At 36.0% G+C, this 25,457-nt stretch overlaps 1 protein-coding gene across 1 annotated transcript; it reads right to left on the bottom strand.

Moving 5' to 3' along the window:
* Window positions 1-933: 933 nt before the first annotated feature.
* LOC102219446 (poly(ADP-ribose) glycohydrolase-like) lies at window positions 934-24,237 on the bottom strand. Its single transcript, XM_023341326.1, has 17 exons — window positions 23,795-24,237; window positions 23,624-23,709; window positions 22,853-23,547; window positions 22,171-22,293; window positions 21,717-21,785; window positions 21,269-21,343; window positions 17,547-17,639; window positions 17,072-17,226; window positions 12,477-12,556; window positions 12,323-12,383; window positions 12,114-12,189; window positions 10,231-10,378; window positions 6,983-7,061; window positions 6,615-6,723; window positions 5,209-5,314; window positions 3,107-3,235; window positions 934-2,116 (listed from the first exon to the last, which is right to left on the bottom strand). Exons 1-17 carry the CDS (start codon window positions 23,899-23,901, stop codon window positions 1,941-1,943), a joined length of 2,367 nt encoding a protein of 788 aa, XP_023197094.1. The 5' UTR covers window positions 23,902-24,237; the 3' UTR covers window positions 934-1,940.
* Between the last annotated feature and the right edge of the window lie 1,220 nt (window positions 24,238-25,457).

The following is a 25,457-nucleotide window of genomic DNA, read 5'->3' as shown; positions in this document are numbered from 1 at the left end:
CACTGTTGAGTATTAATGCAAATCACATTGTTTTCACTGCATTCAACAACATTTAGATGGGGTCAATACAAATGTATGTTAAATAAAAGTCTATACTGTAACAGTTTTAAGTGGATGTTAGAAATAGTTAAACGTGGTATGAATACTTCTGCAAGGCTCCGTCTCAGGTATTTCCAGCACTAGGCTGCAGAACAGGGATCATGTTACCAAAACAAAAACACTTTATGTTTGTGACTTTATGGCAGGTGCCAGCCTAAAGGTCAGAAACACACATGACGTTAACTGCAGTGGGATCACTCCAGTAGGATACCCCCCGTTTGTGTCTATGGTGTATCCCCTCAGGAGATAGACCCCCAAAGGCTGCTTTTTGAACTCAGCATGCAACAAAGAGCGACCCCCTGCCTCGGGTCCTGATTTCATAAAGGCAGGCGGTGCCAAGCTTTGACACCTACACTCTCTTTAGTAAACTTAGATAAGCCCACGAGTTCATTCAAAAGAAATTAAACTAACTTTCCATTCAGCTAAAGATGGTTTAGGTTCAAACAGTTTCTGCAAACAGAAAACAAAACTAAAATGTTGAAATGGTAGGCAGCATAATTAGAGATTTATCAATGTAGTGCATAAAATTTTACTCCTAATACCGAAGAAGCTTGTCACTCCAGAAATGTGTCCAACTCTTAGATTGGCTGAGCTGTGGTCCACTCTTACATAGTTTTATTTTCAGATTAAATAAGTGCAGACAAATACCAGAAAAATTCAATATTTGCCTTAAACATCAATGTATCAGGCAGCTATCAATCTAATATTTCAGCAATGCATCAGTTACATCTATAGCTACATTTGAAAAGAGCTGGTGGAAAGAATTAAAACTGAGACAACATTATTTATTAAATCCAATTTTATTTGGACTCCAAAACAAAATACATCAGGAAAAAATATAAATTAATTCTTGTGTTAAAACAATGAATGAATAGCACTAAGATCAGTGGAAAAATAGAAAATCACATCAAATTGAGCGTAATCGCATTCAGCAAAAATCAAAACATGTTCACTAAACTGTAGTCTGAACTCATTGTGATAATGAAATAAATTACACCCAGAGGAAGACTGCTCTTTTAATCTAAACTGCTTTCCTACTGGTGATCCGAGTCTCCAACAACAATTCTTGTCCTCCTTTAACTTCATTTCTGACAGAAAACCTAATTAAACTGAATAAGTGTGGGTATAAAGACCAGCTACACGACAGAGAGAAAAGATGGATGGCAACCTTTGCCTCAGCATTAAACATCCAACTTGCATCACAGTGGAACCCAGCGTACCCATTGCAACAAAGTGACCAGAGCAGCAGGCAGGGCCACAACTGACCAGTTTGGTTTTCATCTTCATGTTCCTCGTTTCTTCATGTCAACAGTGAGAACGTAATTTGGTTTATCCAGGGCTAATTATAAAAGACCAAACAAACTGCCATAATCAAGATTTTATGCCAACTAAAAGTACAAAACTAACAAAAAGAAATTTAGATGTATAAAATATGGAATGCAATTATACCAGTGTTAATCTATTTTAATTTGCCTTTTATTTTTTAAATCATATTTACTTTTTCCGAATCATTTTTTGCTTGTATATAAAATGTATTGTATCCTATTTACTAAAATACCTGGGCTATTTCCATGGGTAAGGGAGACGATGGTGGAAAAAAGCATCAGGAGTAAAAAACAAACAAAAAAAACCAAATCTGAAAAATAACAGGCAAATAAAAATAAAAATAAAACCTCTTTCTAAGAAAATTTTCTTCACAATTTAAGTTCTGTATTTCTATCATAACAATTCATTTCTGAGCCATTTATTTATTCCTGTGTTGATTACGGCAAGGTGACAAAAATCTTGGCACTCTGTATTTTCCCAATTTAAAGGCAAAGTGACTCATCAGCATCATGAGCTTAATGACGCTGTGTGGGTGAGTGTGGGCCGGCCGAACCTCTGATGGACTCATCCGGCGCCTCTGAGGAGCCGACCTGTCCGTAGATGAAGGAGTAGAGGCTGATGTCAGGGCGCCGGCGGAGGCAGTTCTTACAAACCGAGCTGTAGTACTGCCCCAGGAGGTCATACACCTCCCCTGTGATGGAGACAAGGACATTGTATAGACTGCCTTGTTATGATGAGAAAGAAAATGTTGACTTTCAAAAATCTACAATTATTAGTTGAGGTTAACTTTACATGCAATCCTATGAGCATGAACGAAGCATGAATTTGTTGAAGCACTTTTTTCGGGTTGCAATGAATATACAACATACAACTTAAAGGACATTTTAAAATATGGATTAGATTTAAAAATGTACAGTATTTTACAACAATCAAGTTTCTGTTATAAAATGAAATAAATGTTTGTCTACTTTTCTGGACAGAGTTGGTGCAGTTTGTTTAAATTGATTGGATTTCTGTTAGCCTGGTTCATTCACGTTTTTGAGATAGTTTGAATATTTTATCAACTTTGTGCAGAGCACCAGCACCACTGACTGACAGCATGCTGCCACCACCTTCCACCACAGCTACTACAATGTTCTTAGGCTTGAAAGACTTTCTATAAGACTTTGCTATAAAGCTCAAGCATCATCTCTTCTGATGAAACACTTAGTTTCATGTGGGCTGTTGAGATGCAAATTCAAGTCTAGCCTAAGGGAGATTATTTTGGGATTAGAGCTCCGTTTTGTTAGATTTACTCTTAGCTGAGGACAGTGACACAAGAGTTTGAGAGTTGGAATAATCCTGACTCTCAGAACCACTCTTCTTTTATCTGAGGGAACCATTTGGACATTGGAACTGTGGTTACCCATCTGAAAACATTTTAAGTAATACGAAAACAACTAAGAGAAAACTAATAGATGTTGGACTTATTGGAAGGCATTTTAAAACTTCAGCACAACATACTGTATATACACCTACCAAAATGTATGAAGACATGGGAGGCTGTCTTCATAGAAAGAATAAACAAACCAAACTCAAACACTGATGCCATTGGCTAAGCAATAGTGTTAGTGTTAAAACCACGGGCTGTAAGACTACTTTCAATAAAAAAAGAAACAGACGGGATGTCTGACTGCCTCACCAACACTGATATTCCTCTGGGTGAGGAAGGAGTGCATGTTGTGGACATCTGTCATGAGCTGGTTGTCACCAAAGGTGAAATAGGCGACGTCTCGGCCCGCCTCAGCAGCTGCCAGCATCTGGATCAGAGCTGGAGGAAAAGAGGGCTGTAAAACCTCAACAACAGAGAATGTTTCTGTGCTCGGTGCGAGAAGAGCAAAGCGGATACAATGAAAGCTTGGAAAAAGAAAAAAATTATTTGAAAAGATAAAGAAAAAGATTTAAATAAATGAATAGTTCCTCTAAAGTTGATGTTTCCATTAAAACCACATTAAAACCAGTCTCTGTATCCTGTACTGTAAAAGGTGAGTAATCAAGGGATTAGATCTCACCCCCACTGTGAACTCTGGATCTGTTAGTAAGCAGAGCCCCGACTGGCCCCGGAAAGCTGTGAATATTTTAAGAGACTGGAAATACGAATGCTGATTAATTAAAGTGTGGAAAGTGCCGACGTAATGAGCAAAAGTGAAACAACATCTCGATCAGCACTCAACACTGAGCACTTCTATCCATCAGCAGTTTGTCTCGCTGCCTCTGCTTCAACAGCTGTCCTCAAAAATAATTTTTGTAACTAAAGAAAACGTGGCAACGAGGGACCAGAGAAGCTAGTCCTCTCAAGTAGGAAATATCGATATAGTGAGTCATTAAACTGACTTTGTGTCCTCAACATAAATGAAGCATTTTGAATCACTGACCCCAGTAGCAGTCCACACTAAAGGTACACAATATATCACTAATTTACTGTTATTGCTTTGTGACCGTATTCAATATTAATATTTCAAAGAGCTGCATGAACTACAGTAACAGCTTATCAGATAACCACACATTCAAGCTCTCTATGCCAGTGATATCAGAAGAAGCTTGCACAATATAGCAGAAAATTAGGCATTTGGATGTTTCTGGTGCAGTCGGCAAAAGTTATAACTAAGTTATTTCATCACAATTAGAAAACGATGACTATTTGTTTATCACAAGTCATATTGTTCCACATTCACAAGCATTATTGCATATTGCTGTAGCAGAAGTCCACATCTTGTGAAATCTCCCCTAAATTCTTGAATAGGCTTTGTGTTACAAAGTATTTTTTTTTAAATAAATGCTCAACTTTAATATATATGGCTAAAAATGTTGTAGTTATATCTCATGCCCCCAATTTTACCCATCAATCTGCAATTTCTAGCCTTTTAATATCTCTTTGTAAACATCCTGCAGATCTCATTATTTCTTTTTTGTTGTTGTTTGTTTGTTTTTTAATTATTATTATTCACCAGTAGGTGTATGTATATACAATAAGCATTATAGAGTGGCAAAAAGGGGTATTGACCTAAAAAATAATTAACCAGATATTAGAATTAATAACAGAAGTCAAATAACCAAACAAAAAGAACAAAACAAAAAAAACAGAACAAAAAAAAAAAAACACACAAACCTCTCAAGGAGGCAGTTATGTCTGTTACTCTACACCTTTTACTACCAGTTTCTCCTTTCAAGCAACTTTCCATTAATATACACGGATAGAGCGTTTTGTGAGCCATAATTATCAAACTTAACAGAAGTAAACATTTCAAATAAATCAATCTGTGTGTAACATGCCAGTTTCATGCCCTTGTACTGGATCACTGAAGTAAAGCGACTTTTCAATAATATATGCAATGTATAAAGTGTGATACAGATAAGGGCTGAAATGCATAAATATAGTGAAAAGCTAAGTTGCTATTGCAAATGAATGGAAAAATGTCTCCTAAAGCTCCCTGAGGAGTAATAACAACACAACACACACAGAAAGCTGGAACTGATTGATGGATTCAAGCAGGCAATCAATTTCACTATTAATGCAACATATCAACTTTGGCATTAGATCAATAGGAGGAAGGCAAAAAAAAAAATGCCTTAAGTAAATGTACAAATTCCTGGAAGACAAATGGATGCCCATGCTGGAGCGCTTTCTAGTTGAAATTTATTCTGCTGCATCCAGGAAAGAGAGTCCAATTAAAGTGATGATCTGAGCACTTGTCTAGTCAAAATGTGCTGACGTCAACGTTACGCAAGAGACGTGAACCTTACCTTTGAGTCGTGTGTCGCCTCCGAAAACACCACAGCCCCAGTTTCCTGTTGCCACTGCGGCGAGGTTTTGACTTTCCTTCTCAGAGTGAGAAAAGCCACAGTAAGCCTACAAGGAGAATCAAAAGATTTAACAGCAGTGTCAGACAATAAGTTCAAAAAGAGGATGTAAAAAAGCGCAGAAGTTATGAATATTAAAATAAAACATATATGGCCTCACAAATCCTCTAAATTAAGCTCTGTATTACAATGTACACACATAAATTTATTTATTTCCTTCGTTTGATTGTATTTTTTACTGTATTTCCTTAAAGTGTATGAAACAATTAAGCACCCAGAATAAAATAAAAATGCATGCCAACAATTATAAGGTAACAATATCTAAAGGCACTAAAAGAGAGCCAATCAGGCAGTAGCTGAAGCATCTCAAATCATAAAAGTGCTTCAGACACATTAGAATGTATCACTATCACAGTAAAGAGCAATAGATTTAAAACATTGAAAGGCTTGTTTATTTTAATTCCATCACGTCTACGAAACAATTTCCCAGTGGGGCATGCGCTTTAGTTAGAACATTTTCACTTAAAATTAATCAAATGAAAATTATGTGAAAATACCAGCTACTCTTAATTTTTTTTCCATTAGCTGTGAGACTTTGCTCATACTAAATACATGCCATTGGGTGATTTATCTTTCCTTAAATTTTTTAATGTGCCATTTTGGAGATATAAGAACAAAATCTGGCTTCACTGTCGAGAGTCATAACTATAAAACACTCCTGTGTAAATCTGAGGCATCAGACATGCCATATGAGCCACCGTTTTAAAAGCTACTTCAACATAAGATCCAAGCGAGCTTGAAATATTTATTTTAACGTTAAAACAAAATGCACAGTGAAAATAAATGGTAAGAGCCTGTCCTCCCTTCTGACCAGTGATAAATTCTTCTTGGGAAAGGGCAGATGTGACATTTAACTGAACAATATTCGAAACAGGATTGATATCTGTGTTTATGCATTCTTCACCCTGATGTCAAAACTGTCAAACTGCTCCATGCTTTCTGACAGCAGACCTGACAACATCAACATCTTGATTTTTTTCCAGAACAAATGGCCATTACCTCTTCGGGAAGCTTAAGGATAAGTATAAAAGCCGAATACTATGTAAATATGATACATGGAACTGGTATCCTGACAGTAAATTTTCATGATTCCAATTAAAATCAATGATGGATAATTCTGGGTACTTTAATTAAACATATTTTCATAGTATGAATTGTGTGTATATATATTTTCATCTAAATCATTGTATATGAGAATGGTGGTATATGGTAAATTGCATGCAGCAAAAATCTAGCAACATTACAAAGAAATGAAAAAACTTAGGCAAACAAAAAAAGTTTACGGTCACCTTGTTAAGTTCCCTGTTAAGTTTGTCGGGGTGAAACTGTTCGAGAAAGTTCCTGAACTGTAGCGCATCGATGGCAACAATCTCTGTGCACCGTCTCCTCCAGTCGTCTCTGGAAGAGTCAATATACAGACTTTAGAACAACAAAATGTGGACAAAATACTTAGGAAGCATGTTGCTCAAAACAAATAAACAAAGGAAAAAAAGACAATACTTCTGCAAGGAATCACAAATAAATAGACATTCAATAGATAAAATATTCAACAACAGGCTGTAATCAAAACACCAAACAGATCATAATTTAAACTTCAAACTTCAGGACATGGCTGATGCCCGCTGATGTTAAGATAAAAAAAGAAATGGATTTATACCTTGGAATTGTATCGTGGTGACAGCCAGCCCACTTATACGTCTGAGAATAACCCGTGTATTTGCTATACTGTTGTGATCCTGAAAGACAGCAACATCAAAAACCATGTTTAAAGTTTGTTCATGATGCTAGTTATGATGACGAAAGAAAGGTAAAATTAGAGAAGTTTTAGTGGAACCTCAATACTGTGTCCTTTTTTAGTCAACTTAAAGCTTAAAAGTAAGGGATATAATATGACCAATGGTGGCAAAATAAAGCAACAAAAATGTCCAACATTAAACAGAAAAAAGATGTACGTGTTGTAACAAAATAAACAAAAAAATACTCCTCCTACTCAAAGCAATTACAGAAGAGACGCATATGAAAGAGCTCTGAACTCCAGTTGGCATCATCATCATGTTGCTCTTAAAGTAATGGGCAATATAATTCAAAATCCCTTTATAAACAAAAAACAATTACATAAAAACATAGGAAACAAATGCAGAACAAATTTTCCCACATAGTAAACGCTCTTTAAAGGTTAACTTTGATTCAGTATAAATGGATATTGTGACTGCTCAATTAATTTTTATATTGTAGGAATAAAGCACAGTTATTAAACAGGAAGAAATTACTTTAAGCTACTATTTCCAAGTGTTCTGTTTAAATTAGAACTTAGAAATCTCAACAATGGAATAATATCTCTGTCATAAAACTGGAGGGACATCTGTTTGCTGTTCAAGAACATGACATTTTATTGGTCCCTGACATTTTTGCATTTGAGCAGATAATACTTCAGGAACAAAATTAATTCTTCTTCTAATTTTTCGTGAGCAAAATGTTCTTTGAAAAGGTATTTGTGGAGGGAAGCATATAAATACCGCATTTAGAGAGAATCAACTATTAGAATTATTTTATAAATAACAACAATCAGCAGGTCAAAGTAAAGTATTAAAGGTCATTTTATTCATGTGCAAATATATCCAAGCATGAAAGTCTCACAGATGTGCTGGACAAGGCAGTGAAAGGTCAGAAGTGCATCTCATTGCTATGTTAATTCAAAGCTGGGAGGAGTGAACTTTTTTATCTTTAATTAACTCATATCAATGTCTTTCTTAATGACCAAGGAATAAAAAAGGAAATATTTTGTTTTTGTGAACATAAACAACAACATAAATTACATAAATTATGCTATCAGAATATTGTGGATAAGTGGTGTAAGATGTGAAACATTGCATAGACACAGCAGGCTGCCACTAGTTTTATCGGTTTCCACCTTCCGGATAGAAAAAGAAATACAATCTCCATGTCACTGCTTCCTGCTTACTGATTTAAAGCATCTCCTGGTCAGCATCGTCTTTAAACCAATCATGTGACTTCTCCCTGATACTATTTATACTGTTGACCGTCTCAATGGCAGCCAGATATCTACCAATCAAGAAAAATTCAATTAGCCAGAGCACTTTTGCAAATTTCAGTGCAGAGCTTCAATCCATTAGTCTGTTTTGCTGCATGCCAAGACCTCTTGCAGAGAAATATGATTTACCGCAGTGGGCCACGAAGCATCCGAGGCTTGGAGTTTTACAATGGGAAGAAGAGATATTGGCTGAGTTTAATAAAGATGATGGAATGGAAGAGTCCATTAGCGGAGCAGGTATTGGGCAGGTCTTCCAGCTATAATTAATTCTGTGCTGGAGTAATAAAGTTAAGTGGAGCAGCGGGAGCAAAGGCAGGCACGAAGTCTGAAGGTGACTCGGCCAAACGGGAAGACACGGAATGTCTGGAGATCACAAAGACAAAGAATGTGATGCCTCACTTGCTATTTTAGTCTACAGTTCTGATACCATGTATATTAAAAGACATATTCTTTAAAAAATGTGACAACAAAAGCCAGAAGCAAGTAGAATGGTTGTTTCTTGGCAATGCAGACTGAGAAACTGAAAAAAGTTTCTCAATCACTGCTCATGTCAAAGAGTGAAGAAAAAAAAACACCACAGCTGAATAAACTTTATTTTCCTGTCTTAAAGTAGAAAACACAGTTTTATTCTAGAAATAAAACTAAAAATAATTTGAAAAACGAAACTAAGAGAGATTATCATCATGTTAATCAGTAAAATCCAAACCTTTGTTAAAGAGATTCTTTTAATCCGTAAATTATACTAAAATACAAGGCATACTTTTTTTTTTACTAGCCATAACTAGAATACACTGATTGTTGTCCTCTTTAAACCCAATCAAGCTCCTGCAAACATTTCCACAAAACAAAAAGAAGAAGTGGAGTAAAGGACAGGTGCCATCAGCCTCCTGCAGAGGGAACCCTCATGTCTGCCGTCTTGTTACTGGGTCTACACAGGTTTCTGACAGCCGTGTTTGTTGCAAACATCCAATTGTGAAGTACAGACTGTACTAGGAATTATTTAAGAGAGAGGTTCAACAGCGCAATCAAGTCCACCAACTCTCCATCTTCCAACTGCCTCTCGAAGCCAATCAAAAAGAAACGTGTGAGAAGGACCGACCGGGAAAAACGGCAAAGCCATAAACATCTTCAAGCTGACCCAGAATGGGGTAAATTGAAAATGTAAACATCAATACTTTTCACATCAAATTAAAGAGTGTATGAAAATTGAAGCACAAATGGAATAAATCTTAAGAATTACAATTCCAATCTGGAAGGATAACAATCTAGGGCAAATTCATGAGTGTATTTGCAGGCATCCTTGTCTTGAAGAGGCCAGATGCAAATAAATATCTGCTTTCAAAAGAACTCTAAGGAACAAATAAAATATCTAATTACAGACACTGTTTGCAGGCATTTTAATAAGGCTAGAAGTATACAAAGTCCACCAATGGTTTCTATATCAGAGGAAATTGTAGGCAAAGCAAATAGTTTATCATTCCCAAAGATATTTGCAAAGACCGTTTGCCTCATGTAGACAGTGCAGAAGAAATACTGCCTGCTGAAAGCTGGAGCTAGTTAAGGAAAAGAGAAAAATACAATCGTGATGCTGAGTTTACAGAAAAGGACCGCAAGCTTGAATTCAATCTCTTTTCCCATGAAATCTGCCTCATATTTTGATAATCTACTTACTCCAATTTGCTGGACATAATGAGTGTGTTTGCATCTGCATGTATTCAGAGAAGCCTCTTTCAAAAATCCAGTGCAGAAAAAGGAAAACAATGGGTTCAAAATCTCCCAACCAACTCAATTAGATTATAGAAGTAGAAAAATAAATGCCTAAAAAAAATTAAGTATCGTTTGGATTCACTGACCTGTGATAATGAGGCACTCGTTATCATCGAGTGCCTCTGTGAAGAGACGCGACACGATGAGCTCAGGGTTTATGAGGAACCGAATTTCTTCTTGAACAAGACCAGCACCAATAACTCCTCCTCCTACAAACTTGTTGGCAAAATCCACCTGAAGGATAAGGTAAAAAAAAACATTCAAGCTTCTGCTGACCCTGCTCATTTTCTAATCAGTCAGATTTTGCAAAAAAAAAAAAAAAAAGAAGAGCAAAGACAAGAACAACTTCTCAAACTTTGGAAGCAAAACATGCCATGAAATTGTATTTGCCCTTTATGTTTTATTTTTGACAGAATCCATGACAGGTTTATTGGGGAGGTTAGCCTGAGGTGGTGGCATTACTCAGGCAATCTGTCCACTATGCCAAAATGAGCTTTGAGCTCTCCTCGTTGCTACATTTAGTTCTGTAGCCACCAGTAGCAAATATCAAATTAAGAGATTTATTTAAGGAAATAAACTGCAAAAATTATGCTTTCTATTTATTTTTGCAAGTAATTAAATTATTTCAATTCATTTGAAATTGTACATTTTCAGGGCTGACAGTTTTTACTCCGTGACCCACAGTTGGCCCAGACCGAACCCATCACGGCCACATAAAAATGCTACAAAAAAAAGTTGAGCAGCGGGGTGAGGGCAGATCTCTCCACTGTGGTCACTCAACTTTGGGACAACAAGCCAGACTCCAGAGTCTGCTTTGACAAGCTGTCAGGACCTCAACCCCCAGCCCCACCCTTGCAGAGCATCCATCAATCGGAGCTACTGCGAGCCCCGGAGCTGGTCGTGTGTGCACATCAACTGTCAGCCCGTGGCAACCAGAGGCAAACAAAAGGTGAAAGTCGGAGGGGGCTGCGCTGACAGTGTTTGGGACGCTTAGCCAACATAGAGAGCCGAGGAGGCCCAGAGGCCTCGACCCCAGTCCCAGCCCAAACTCCCTCTGACGTGTAAGCAGCTCCCTTAAAGGGGCTTATTTTGCAGTGCTAAGCATTCTGGGTGAAAGACTTCAAAATGTGGTGGCATAGTGAATGACTACTACAGAGGAGAAACAGCTCCTGGTACATTTAAGTTGCTGAAAAGTGTAAATAAATCTAAAGCAGACTGTAACATGTTTTAACTAGTGTACACTTCTAATAGACAGGGCCGTACACTTTTTCCACAGTAAAATTCAAGGACTTTTCAAATATTTTCAACATACACTTTGGAGATAAAAACTAAAAAGAAAGTTTCAATTCACTATTACATAATGCATTTATTACTGTTATTAATAATGTCTTGTGATTGTACTCTACATTCTACAGAAAGGACAAGTTAGACTAAACTATAACAACATTTTATGTTTTGAAAAGTTCTCTCTCACACAACCTATACACCTGACTGGCCTAAAAACAAGACACAAATTTGACCAAAAAAAATCCAAAATTTCAATAACATAGTTGAATGTAGAAAATATGAGACAACCTTTATTTCAATTACAGATCAATAATTTGAGCTACTAGGAATAATAAATATTCAAAAATAAACTAAAAAAAAATCTTGCTACAAAGTTTCAGCAAATAGAAATAACCCAAAATTAAAAAGTTTAGTCGGATTTAACTTCAGAAAATAAGAAAAGAAAGTCTGTCTTTTTATTAGGTGTATGCAAATATTTGGCTTCAACTGTAAAAATAACCCTTTCCCATTTTAGGCGTTTAATCAAACATTAGATTACATTTTATTACAAAACCTTGCAATTGGAATACCAGGCGTTTCAAGAACTTTATACAGAAACTGAGCACTCCCTTAACACCTATTTGAAATTCAAGCATTTTCAAGGATTTCAAGCACCCATACAAACCCTGAATAGAGGTCTTACCTGAAGCATCCCATAACCATCATCCTCAATGGTCCCTTCACATGTAATGTGGAGCCTTGTGAGCAAAGTCGGCGAGCTGAAATGCAAGCATTGTTTTCCACATTCCATTTTTAGTAAGCTCCTGTATCTTTGGTGCTCCTTATACTATTCTAAAAAACAAAATCAAAAAACAAAACAAACAAACAAAAAAACAAAAAACGACAGCAAACCTTTTCCAGTTGGGAGGTTTATCCAGTCTTTGACGGCTGAATGTCACAAGTCCTGTAGGTTCTGAAAGACACAAAAACACAAATAAAAAATGATTGCTTAGTTTTCTCTACAACAGTTCAATTTAATCAAAAAACAATAAATCCGATCACCTACTCTGTTCAGTGACACTTTTAAAATAACACATCAAGGTTTTCAGCTTCTCAATCTTTCTGGAGGATGAGCCTTCAAACAGCCTGAAAGGAAAAAGATACAGAGTGACATTTTTATTAATTCTGCTGCCACCTATTTATTTATTATAGTTACTTCCTACATTTCCACTGAGAATTTCATCCATACAATTTTTTAGATTTTTCAAAAAACATTTACCTAACCAAATTTTACAATCTGTACATTTCACAAATAATCTTCTGAAGTCATCTTCAGCTGGGGTAGCCCTTCTGCTTCAAGGCTTCAGGAATCTTCATCCTTTCTATAATCTTAAATCAGTCCCCCCCATTCTACTGTGGAATCAACAAGGTTTTGTAGTCTGCGTTACTGCTGGTCTCAGGTTATTTTCTCATTTTTAGACCATTCTGTGTAAACCTCAGAGATGGTTGTAGGCAAATATTCCAGCAGATTTCTAGTTTCAGAAAAAAAGATCAAGTTGTCTGACACCAACAAGTATGCTACATTCAGTCACTTAAAGCCTCTTTCTTCCCCATTCTAATGCTCAGTTTGAACTTCAGCAAAGAGTGTTCTTCAATTCCAGATGTCAAAATGAGTTTGAGAGTCTCCATCTCTACAAACAACTACTTAAACAGATATACCCCAAATAAAGTGCTGTGTCATTGAATACGATTATATTTTCTTCCTGAGGAAGAACGCTCAATCTTTAAAGAAGTTGGCCATGACATACCATCTTACCACCAACTGACTAAAGTCAAGACGACCAAAAACTGTTCATTTGCAGAATCATTGCTGGAGAGATGGATGACCTCCATTTTAGCCCCGTGAGTTCAGTCATGCTTTAACTTTTGATATGAATTAGTTCATCTCTCACTCAGCCTCCTTTTCAGTCGCTAGCCGATTATGTAGGATCTCCTTTGCAGTTACGAGAACAAAGTTGCCCCAGGCTGTCCATCACAGTGCAACACTCCTGCACTGTCCCTGCACTCACACATAAAAAAGAAAAGAAAAAAGGGTTCAGAGATCTCTCTGTCTCCAGGGATACATTAGGAAACGCTGTGTCCCTTTAAAGCAACAGTGTCCTGAGGAGGAAAAAAGGTCCTAGCACATATATAAAACTGCTGGCAGCGAGAAGCGCTGGATATACGGGTGCACTTTGAACACTAAACTCACAATATCCTTCTTAATATGAGTCTAAAAGAAGCACACAGATGAGTCACTAAAAAAAAAAAAGGAAATTTTATGGAACGAAAATGAAGCAATGACAAAAGCTTGCTGCACTAAAAGCCCTTCAGGGACTGGAAAACTCGTTCAGTAAAGCCAGTTTCTGCTTTCATTTGTCTTTTTTTAGTCAAAGTGGCCTCAAGAAACAATCCTCCCTCTTGTAGCTCTCAGAAAAAATGTACTGGACATGAGTCTGCCACTGCGAAAGCAGTCTTTTAGTAACAAACTGTAATATAGTCTTATAGAAATAGAGAATTTACCTACATTATTTATACAGTATTTGTCATCAATTTAGGATTAAAGTCATGTTATAATTTTAAAAACATGCGACTTCTGTCTAAATGTAATAATATTTTGAGGTATCATACTTCATGATTTTATGTTTAAATATGATGAGTCTAGAATCTTTTTTGTGTACATCTATAACTTAAATTACAAATATATAAATATTATAAAAAAACATTTATATATTATGAAATAATCTAGGTTTGGAAATATATAAAGAATAAATAAAAATGGCCAAACAATTGGCCATTTGAATACTTTTCCTATTGACTGTAGCTATGAAAAAAAAACAAAACAGGTGACTGCATTTGGTTTTAGCATCATTTTTACAAGTCAACATTCTTTGACAACAAGAACACACACTGAATACTTTTAATATGTAAGGTGAGAGAGAACTAAAAGCTTCCTTTGCAGCCGGTGGTGAGACTGTATCTTTATTTCAGTTGGCCATTTTTTATTTTTTTTGCAAGACTTTTTGCCAATTTCTACACATCTGCTGTGGGGTGTAAACATGCCAAGAACAAAAAAGATGTCTACATGTGGGAGCAGATGATCAAGCTTTCCAAAACTGGCAAAAGGAAAACAAAAAATCTGGACCAGTTGACAACGTACTGCAGAAGTTACATAGAAACAACAAGAAATAAACTTAAATATATATTTTTTAAATTATAAAATTACTGGCATTTATGGTACTGGCACTGAGTGCTCAGCCTGGGTGTCTGATGGATGTTTCTTCCCATCGAAGGGGCGTTTTCCTTTCTACTGCCACTATACAAATTCTTAGTATAAGGGATTGTTGAAAACTTAAAGACTTCATACACTGCTACATGACCTTTCGGGAAGATTAATTGCTGCAAAGTCAGTGGCTCGATATAATCGGCTGAGTTTTCTTAGATAGAAATATGAATAATAAACTGAATCTGAGTGGATTGTTTAAATCAAATTAGAACACTCAGGTCAATACATGACTTTCAATCTGTCAACATGATTGGACTGAATTCACTATACATTTGCGTACAGATTAGATGCTTTATGATGTGCCTTGAGACAACATTTATTAAAACTGGTGCTATAAAAAGAAACTTATTAGAATTGAATTAAATAGGGTCCAATGAGGATATTTAAACTAAGGCATGGATACAGAAAAATATTCCCACCCGAGTTTCTAGTTAGGAATGACTACCGTCTCTCCAAAACCATGTTACTGAGACAAAGTGCATTTGCTTAAAAAATATTGAGCAGCAAACAGCATCATATCTTAGAGCATGAAAACCAAATCAAATTTCCAAGTATAATATGTACATACATCAACATCAGCCTTTTCTTTGTTTTTAAAGCAGAAACGTTATTCTACAAATGCACAACAGCAAATCACGTCTGGTAAACATTGTAAATGGATTTTATTATTGACCATAATTGCCATTCAAACAAGACTATATAAAAACAATGTGCAGACACTTAGTGACTTAGCTAAAGGTTGGAGTGAGCACTTTCCCAAAGATCCTCTATGTAGAAACAATGGATGAACTTTTCTAATCCAGGTAGATGAAGAGGATGGATTTCTCCTTACTAAAGTCACTCTCACAGTTAAAAACACTTTTTGCCTCTGAATTATGAAAGAACTGAAATCAAGGCTTTGGATAAAGAACAATACAAAGCAGAAGGAATTGAATATAGCAAAGTTCATGACACAATTCCAGAAGATGGCCTCACTCTGCAAAATACCTGCAGATGTCTGCTGCTCACGTTATTAATTAACCCAACATTAGTGTGTTCCCACTGCATGTCTACTCATGATTATTAGCTGCAGCAATTACCTATTTTTCTCAGTGTCTGAGCCAAATGAACGAGTGAGCATGTCAGTTTTTTGCACATCAGTGTGGCAATATGGGTCAGAAACAGAGCAGACATGATGTGAAGTGATTCATATTTTTTTCCAGAAAATCTTTTTTTTTTCACGAGCTGCCACTGTGGTGACTACAGGAAAACTGAATTAGCCACAGAGAGCTTTTAAATTTCTGGGTATGGTGCATGGGTAGTTACCCTGGGTATGGGTAGTTAGCTTCCTTCCTACTACCTGCCAGACAACATTTACATGGTTATTAGTTTCTTCTTGGATGACTATTGTGTAATGTTTCGACACATGAGTTTGATGTTCCATGGAAAACATTTACACTTCTTGGCCAATATTAGCCACCTTACGTTTTATGTATTTTATGCCATCTTTATATAATTCAAACTTTTCAACATAGAAATGAGTATCATGAGCTACAAGGTCAAAATTAAGTGAAATTTGTAAAGTCATGCCCTTTAAAGTGAAGGAGAAGAAAAACTCTGAGACTACTTTCATTTTAGCTCATTACACTTTATGTGAATGAAATTCTCTTGGAATGGAAACTTTTCTTTTTTTTTATAAAAGCCTGTGGTGCGTTCCTTTGTCAAAAGCAGCCATCTGAGTCGCTTTTAATCTAATTTCCTCTTCCATTTAGGTAATCACATTGTGATTCCAACAGATATCAGCAACATGACTAAGCAAGAGATCTGTAGACAGATTTTACATTACATCCTAACTGATGGTCTTTATAGCGACGGTTTGTAAGGAGAGAGAAATACGGAAGATTTTCACAGATGCAATCCCTTGACTAAATCTAAAGAAACATTTTCCTGAATCAGATGTCGTAGAGTAAAATCAAACAATGAAGAAACAGAGGTCAGGAATTGGCAACACAGAAGCAGATGAAGTGAGAACACTTCATCTGGTACAATACAATGGCTTGCACTGGATATTATTCAGAGGTATCAGAGTTAAGGGGAATAAACACAAATGAAAGCCACATTTTTGTTGTGTTGGCTTCAATTTATGTCACTTAAATTCTTAAAAATCCACTGAAGCTTGTGGTTTAAATGCAAAAACACATGAATACATTCCAGCTGTACGTATACTTTCGGATGATTTTTGATGAGCAAGTTATTCTAAAATTATACCATGTTAGAACGAAACGTGCTTGTGCCAGAAAAGGTTTATGGTTTACCAATCGACTATTAAACAAAGCAGAACATCACACACACAATACCTGATAAAGTTGATATCTGGGTAGTTGCAGTACTCAGTCTTTCTGGAGTTTCTTCTGGGGAAGGTACAAAAGAAGGCGTTTGCGAGCAGACATGCCACCTGTTCCTGAGACATGGTGATGGAGTGGCTCATGCCTCTTTTCAGGAGGGGGATAGGCTAGAGGACAAACAGAGGTACAACTGAAGAAGGATAAAATAATTTGTGTTATGCCAACATGATAAGGAAGCAATCTGCATGAATGCAATAATGTGTAAACTCTGAATGCATTTTTATTGATTCACCTAAAAAGAATGCATATGTGGCTTTAGTACAGATGTGCTATGTTACAGTTTCTTTAAAGAAATATGTTATAGGTCCTCACCCCTTTTACAACAACTAGACAAGATACTTTATCATCTGGGGACCTTTGGGATCAATCTGCTGCAACAATTCACCAAAACCAGCCAGTCAATGCAATGCGTAGTTACTGGTGTTACCTTGGTGCAGAGCTCAGATGCTCTCAGTGCTAATTGCACCATGTCTGGCAGCAGAGAGTCAAACAGATGTTCCACAGCATCACGCTCCAGGACCTTGGAGACAGCAAGAGATCTGTTTATGTTTGTTGTTTTGCCATAAACTACAGCTGCCTCTCTATTACTCATTCAGGCTGATTAGTTGAAGACATATTAAATACACTTGTCTGACACTCATTTAAATTATGAAACAGTAAAACAAACGATATTGAAATAAGAAAAACCATCAAAGTATTATTGTTGCAGCACAAATTTTGACGACATGAATGGAAGCTATTTTTTAATGTATATAATGTGAATCCGTGGTGTCATACTGTCAAAATACACATTAAAGAAGTAATCCAAAAATTCAAAATGTTTGTCGTTTATAGAACGCATTTTTATATATTACTTGCATTAGCCCAGTAGTGGCACCAAAATGTCAGAGTTATCAATCACGACGCAATTTCATCAAAGTTGCACAGCCAAGCAAACTCATTAAACAATCTTCCAGGAAGAGATGCAAATGACCAAGTGTTCGAAATAAAAAGGGCTCTGTGTGCCCAGAACAAGAAGCTCCGGCTTGTGATTTAGCTTGGAGCATTTATATTATGGCAATGGAAGCTTGGCTAAACACCGCTGTAAGTAATGACCACGCTGACATCATAAACTGCTCCTCTGGGTGTAATAAATGACGGCAGTTGACACGATGGGGATAGTAGATATAGCTGAGGTAATATTAGGCAAGCTGTGTAAATCAGCAGCAGACAGAGACTCACATAAACTGACTTAACTGTCAGTACGACTTAAGACCAGCTCCGCACATAATACCAGATGATAGAAAAAATCTAACAAAACTTACAGTGTTTTTCAAAAGAATTCATGATTCAACTTTTCACATTTTGTCACATTATTAAACATACATTACATTGGGATTTTATGAGATAAACCACCACAAAATAAGGCATAATTGTGAAGTAAGAACATTTTTTCTTTTTTCATAAAAAGCAGAAGAATATCTGCTTTTCTTTCTGTGTTAAGATTGTTGGTAATATTAAATTTAAATTAAGCAAGAGGGAATTTTGCTTAGACCGACACAACAACAGCTAGAAAAATACAATTCAGTTCTTTTGGTCTAAGTAAGCAGTCAGTCTATGAACAGGTGACTAAGTAAAAATGAACCCCTTTGTGCTAATAAGCATACAAAGAGTACTTGTTGGGCAGCAGAGAGAAAAATGAACTGAATTCAACAAAACTGAGGCTGTCCGTCAACGGCTATTCCGTTATTCATAAGGAATACGAGCTGAGATGAATATTCAATGAGGACGCCTGACCCGTCACTCCATGCCATTCATGTGCATTTTTGCTCTGACACCAGAAAACATTCTGCTCCAATCCAGCACAAGAGCTTGAACTATAACAATCTGAAGAAACAGATGCATTGTACAAAAGTGGTATTGTTATTTCACTCTGAAAATGAAACTTTATAATCAAAACATCATACTTCATTGGCAGTTTTAAATTATTTTTGAAACTGTGCTAAAAATATTATATAATATAATAAAATAAATTTTCTATTATACAATTGAAAGTCAAGTTTGCTGCACAAGCAATAATTGCTTTCTTGAAAAGTGTAAAATGTGCAATATTAAGATCCATAAGCTAACTTAAATATAGTTACAAGCAGCAGTGTAATAAATTTTGTGCTAAACCACTATTTTTCCAGACCTAATTTAAATAATTTAACTTATTTACTGCAACTTAATAGTCTTAAGAATAATCATTTATTTCTCCTTTAAATTAATAAGAATAAAAAAACATCAAATATTTGCCATCAATAGGAGTTCCACCTAAATTCCATCTTCAACCATTCTTTTATCCATCCATTGTCTATGCCTGCTTATCCTTGTAGGGACACAGGGGAGCTGGTGCCCTTTTCTAACCTTCATTGGGTGAAAGGCATTGTAGAGACAGATCACCAGTTCATCACAGTGCAAAAAACCCACAGGGGAAGCATCCAGTGTACACACACACATACTTAAAAGCAATTTGGATTCTGGAGAGAGCAATTAACCTAACAGTCATGTTTTATGACTGTGGGAAAAAGCCAGAGTATCTGGGGAGAACATGCAACCTCCACGCAGAAAGATCTCAGTGCTTCCATGCAGCCCCACTGTTCCTTTATCCATTGCAGAAACAAATTCAGTCATTCTGGTTCGACATCACAGCTAAATCAGATTTCAACATTAAAACTAAGCCTGTGGCTACAGCCTCTTTTAGTGCAGGCGTTTGATGGAATATCCTTTATTTTTGACATGAATTACATTTGTTGCATGGTTATTCAACAGAAACTGACTGGATTGAGCTACTGCCTGTTATTTAATGTCATTTCTGACAAGTTAGTAAAAATGACCTTTTGTTTGAAGATTCAATTATTACTCAAAGCTCCTGCTTTTAATGGCTGGAGAATTTTCCATTTCGTTCAAATCATTTACTGCTCAAACTTGCATCATACTGACATAAAACAGTCACTTTTTCCACCTGGAGTATGAAACACTATTAAAACATAAAGCATTGCCAGCAATAGTCTAATAAACTTGGGAAATCTTATTTCACTTGTATCACAACAAAGCAATGTCTCAAACAGAACGTCCCTCTCTCTTTAATGATCCAGACGTTCAGCCACCTTCTGAATCTTTACAGAAGATGACGCAGAGCACTTTAATATGACAGATGGCGTATGGCCTCCAAAAACGACTGTCGAAGACACTGGCGACTCTGAGCAAAGAGCAATGAGCGAAAGCTTTACTGGGAAAAATAAAGCACATCTTTGACTTGAAGAAAAACAACTAGGTATTGTTAATTATTAAACTTAGGTCAAAATATTATACGTGTCTTTATACATTTCTCTATAATATCGCATGTTGCTATCAGTCTTTGGATTTGATTCATGTAACTTTGCTGATAAAAATAAATAAATACTTGCGTTGTGACTTTAAAACCTAACCCTGCAATCATATTTCACTAGAAATACAGCTGCAGGTCTTAGACTCGATGGAGAGTCTCTTTCTAACCTGGCCACACAGTTTCAGTTGTAATCCACTTTCAATTTAGTTGATCCTCTTGCATTTGGTTCTGGACATTGACTGGGCCATTCTAACACAAGAATATCATTTGAATGTTGCCACAAAAGTGATTTTGTGGCAACATTTAAATTATATTTAGCAGGTGGAGGCAATTATATACTTTGATTATTTTATGAATGTAAACCATTTCTGTGTTCCTCAAATTATATATATAAGTAGCTTTAGATTCTGAACTATTTCCAGAGACACCATGATACCTAAAAACAAATCCCAAAAAAGTAAGAGAGGAAAACAATTATTAGAAGAATAGCTTCAGGGATATGACAGTCATGATGCTCTCTCAGAGCTCAGAGGTTATGTATTTCTATTGATGTTGATGAAAATAAATAGATTGAAAAGAAACATTTCATTTGATTTTTTTTCTATATAGATGGATAGTTGGACACTTGACGGTTCATTACCATTAGAGTAATCTTTTGGTGTCTTGTGTTTCCTACTTTTTTATGTTTGCATGCAGAGTAAAAGCTTTGTTGAGCAAAACAAATATTACTTTACCATCTTTGGAATCAGAAGAATTAACAAGAAATAAACAGTAACAGTGCTTTAATAATTATACTTTACCTTGTTACAGTATAAGTCCAGTGCTGTGAAGTCCCATTTTTTGGCATGTGAGGCACTATATTTCAGCACTGCTTCCTGTGCCAAAATCAAACACATTTCAGCTTTTTTTTAAGCAAAAGAAATATTAATTGCAAGTTCAATTTATGTGTTCAAAATCCATTGAAATTTCAACTACATGTTATAAAGCTTTGTTCTTTTCCTTTTCTGAACCTGAAATGCCATCTTGTGGTGTAACCAGGTAATAACAACTATAGTTGTGTGCACGTTACACCTGGTCTCATTTTTACAAATTCCAATTCACTAATTTGTAAACCTAATGCATAAACACTGGATACTGGATAAACACAAAACAATGCATGACAGATTTACACATCTTAAAAACAAAAACTCCAGAAGAAAATATTTTGTGTGATGTAGAATGAAGGGATAACGACGTACAACCACTTACCTTCAACTCAAAAGCGTTTGTGAATTTCTTGTCTAAAGTTTCCTTGATCAGATCCCACCGACTCTTTTTCTGAGGAAAAACAGATGGCATTAGCATTCAGTGGTGTAAATTCAGATTGGTAACAAATAATGACACTGTTGTGCCTTCTACTGGTTAATAAGGCACATGACTACATGGTTTTTTATATTTATTCCAGTGAAATTAGTATACATTTAGACTTTGTAAGAAAAAACATCTAGACAGCTTAAAAAGATTAAACAACATAAAGTCTTTTTAACATAATGTGGCTTTAAATGCCTCTAGAACTCAAACATTTTATTTGAACAAAAAAAATGTTCATACAAAAGCAAATTAGAAGTTTTCCACCTTTCAGCCCCACACTTTCATACAAAGTCTGCATCTGTGATGTTTTGTGTTATTAAACGAGCAGCATGAGAAACACTTCCAGTTTTACCTCATCATCAACTGGAAATAAATTCCCGTTTGAGCAGGGCATCTTCACATGGACATCATCCCATGTATCCAAAAATGTAGCTGGATATGGAATAGGAACTTTACAGTTTTCAAGAAGGTCTGTCTATCAGTGGGACAAGCAATAAAAAGTAATGGTGTTAATGTGTTAGTATTCATGTTTCCTAAACACTGCCGATCAGATTGGGATAAGTCTTTTAATTTTTTTTTATTAATGCATTTACACTTTTCTTTTTTCAGGCTGTAATTGTGATATGACACACAACCTAAATTAATTTAAAACAGTAATTTGGTGGACCATTTTCTATTCTTTTTAGATATTTTGCTCAAGATAAAACAGACCTAAATACACTCACTGGAAACACACACATGCCTACAACTATTGGTTTAAAACTCTTTGCAATTTGCCAATCGACCAAACACTTTCTGTAGTCACCGAGTTTTTGGCATATTTTTTCTGAATTTCTAATCATCACAATAAACTTTTTTTTGTTATTATACGTATACAAGCTACACCAGTGTCAAGTTGGAAATCTACATTTTACAAAACTATTACAGCAGAATTGTATGTATTTTTTTAAAGTAATCACAAAGGCTGTGAAATTGAAAAAGCATTCCTAAAACTCTTTTTGTGCTGTTTAAAACAAAAAAATTAGTTCTCAAACCCTTATCATCACGACGTGCTGGTCAGGAACATCTTTCAGCGGAGGAAGCTTCCCACCACATTCCGGCATCCTCCTGAGCTTGCCGATTGGCGTTCCCAACCATGTAACTCCAGGAGCTGTCTGTTCTTTGTCTGGATCTTTCCTCTCTGAAAACTTATTTTGTCCACCATTTATCACAGCAAAACTCTGTGATGTGCTCCCTGCAAAAAAGTCTGTTATTTTTGTTCTCTGTCTGGTATAGCCGTCAGAGTGTGAAGCGCATGCCTCCACTGGTTGTTCTTCTATCTCAGAGTCCTTGGCAGCAGGCAGTAAAGGACAGGCCTCATCAAACTCTTGTGGTGTTAGTATTTGGGTATCTTCATCCATCGAAGAAACTGAGGACTTCTCAGCATTTTCATAGTTTGCAGATTCAGCTGATGGGTTCAGCTCATTTTCTGTCCTTTCCACATCCTCTTGACCTGGACACACTTCTGCACTTAAACGTGTTGAGGGCTTTACCAACCATTGTTCAAGGGTATTTCTAAACTTCTGAGTCGGTCTCGGGCCGGTGTTTTGAAAGGCGCCTTTTCTCTTTACGCCCCGTAAACCGCCTGCTCCAGTTTTAGGTCGCATGTCCATTTTTGTTTTTATTTTGTTTTCCTTGCTTTCTTTATTTATTGTCTCATTTCCGTTGCTGTGGTGACAAGAACACACACCTAAGGAAAAAAATAGAAACTGTAAGAAAAATTGGTTTGTTAGACACATTAGAAAAATATTGTCTGAGCAAAGTACCTTTGTAAAAAGTCGTATGTGCTGTTTGTTTTGTTGTCTCAACTTTTGTTCTCTTTGATGGTTCGAAGTCTGTCAATGCACTTATTCTACAAAACAGCGAGGCATCGTCAAATACATTTTGATGCGAAACAGAGAAATATTTAAATTTTAAAAAACTAGAAATGTACTCACAAAAAAGCTTGAACAGACGCCAGATACACGGTGTTGTTTGGTTTAGTTGAAATTAACTGTGGCTTTTTCAGCTGACAAACTAGTTTTAGCAAACGCCACGAAGCCATGCATGAGAAACTACCTTACAAATAAAGGACACGACGGGAGATTGATTAGAGGCATGAGTAATACTGCAGAAATTACTTAAAATTTATTTATTCTCTGTATTCAATCAAATGATGATAGCTCACGAACTAGCTGCAATGCTAAGTGCCCCTTTTTTATTACAGCTAGCAGCCAAAAGAAGCGAAAAAACTTTTTCCCGAATATAAAAGAAACTATCACGAATTTAGATACTACAGTACGTGGACATTTATGCACATATCACTTCATAGAATACATTGAAAATACAGCTGCTGGTTTGTTTGTTGTCAAAAAACACGTCCTAATGTAACGTCTTTACGTCACAACTAGCTATTCTTCTTCTTCTTCTTTAAGTTGCCCCAGTTAGGCGCATCAATGATGTGTTGCTGCCATCTGCTGTTCATTGTTGGACAACTCAAATGCCACGAACTAGGGGTAACCAAAAATCATCGTACTCAAGTTAACGGTATCACCACTTCAACATATTTTTACCCAAGTAAAAGTATAAAGTAACCATCCAAGAAATTACTTAAGTGGCTGTACAAAGTATTTTGTTATACAGTCCATAATTGGGCCGAGTACCTTATCAGATCTGATACATTTAAGAATTATGTTGTCATGCTGAATAAAATGTAAAAATATGCGCAAATTCTGCCATTTTTAAGACTAGCATGAAAAAATAATTATTTTTAAATACTTATTTTATTCTTATACCTATACATAAGATCTTATTACATAAGGTCAATAAAAAGCCATTTTTAAAACAAAAGGCCTGCTAAAATATATATATATATAGATCCCTATAGTATGTATGGACACTATATATTTACTAATATAGTTTCTATAAATTACTACATTATTTACAGAGTAGTGTGGAGGTCAAAAGCCTGAGTGCTTTCTCATTTGTTAAGGAAAACCTGGCTGCCACCTTTAGCTCCTCTGCATTCACTGGATCTGGTATCCTTAATCCTCCTTTATAGATTCTCTAGTGGGGTGAAGTCAGGCCAGTGTGTTGGCCAGTCAAACACAGTAGTCTGCTAGAGTATAAAATCAGAATGTCAATTAAGTGTTTCAGCAGAGGGAAGCATGAAATGCCTTCCTGGTAAATGGCTGCCCTGTCTTTGAACATCAGAAACTTCGAACCACTGAGCAACAGTGCTTAGTTCAACCCAGGTACTACTAACATCAATGGTTAGGCAAAAACTTAAAACAGGGAATTGTGAAAGCTTTACCCCATATTCTGTGATTGTCCAGCTTTTGTAGCTTGGATTCCTCACCCAAAATCTTGATTGGATCTTACCTGACAATCTTTTGTACGTAGGTTGCGGTTCTCCATAATGAAAATTTTGTTAATTAATGTTTTTTTTCTCCCATCGAACAAAAAAAGAAAAAAAAAAGGAGCAGACTTGTAGTTATTAAATGCCTAAACAAGAGTCATCTTTAACACAAGAATTTTCTATAATAAACTCCAGATTCCCTGAAATTTCTAATGAATTTGAAATGTCTTTTGGGCAATTTTAAAAATGTTAAGAACCAGCTT

The sequence above is a fragment of the Xiphophorus maculatus genome, chromosome 10 (genome assembly GCF_002775205.1).
Source record: "Xiphophorus maculatus strain JP 163 A chromosome 10, X_maculatus-5.0-male, whole genome shotgun sequence".
Classification (NCBI taxonomy): Eukaryota; Metazoa; Chordata; class Actinopteri; order Cyprinodontiformes; family Poeciliidae; genus Xiphophorus; species Xiphophorus maculatus.
This window is presented reverse-complemented; position numbering and strand designations above follow the sequence as displayed.

Coding starts and splice junctions, on each gene's coding strand:
- LOC102219446 (XM_023341326.1), bottom strand. CDS start 23,901: ATGGCTTCGTGGCGTTTGCTAAAACTAGTTTGTCAGCTGAAAAAGCCA. Junction 12,384..12,476: donor TAAAAGTGTCACTGAACAGA/GTAGGTGATCGG, acceptor TGTGTCTTTCAG/AACCTACAGGACTTGTGACA. Junction 3,236..5,208: donor AGGCGACACACGACTCAAAG/GTAAGGTTCACG, acceptor CTTTTCCTCCAG/CTCTGATCCAGATGCTGGCA.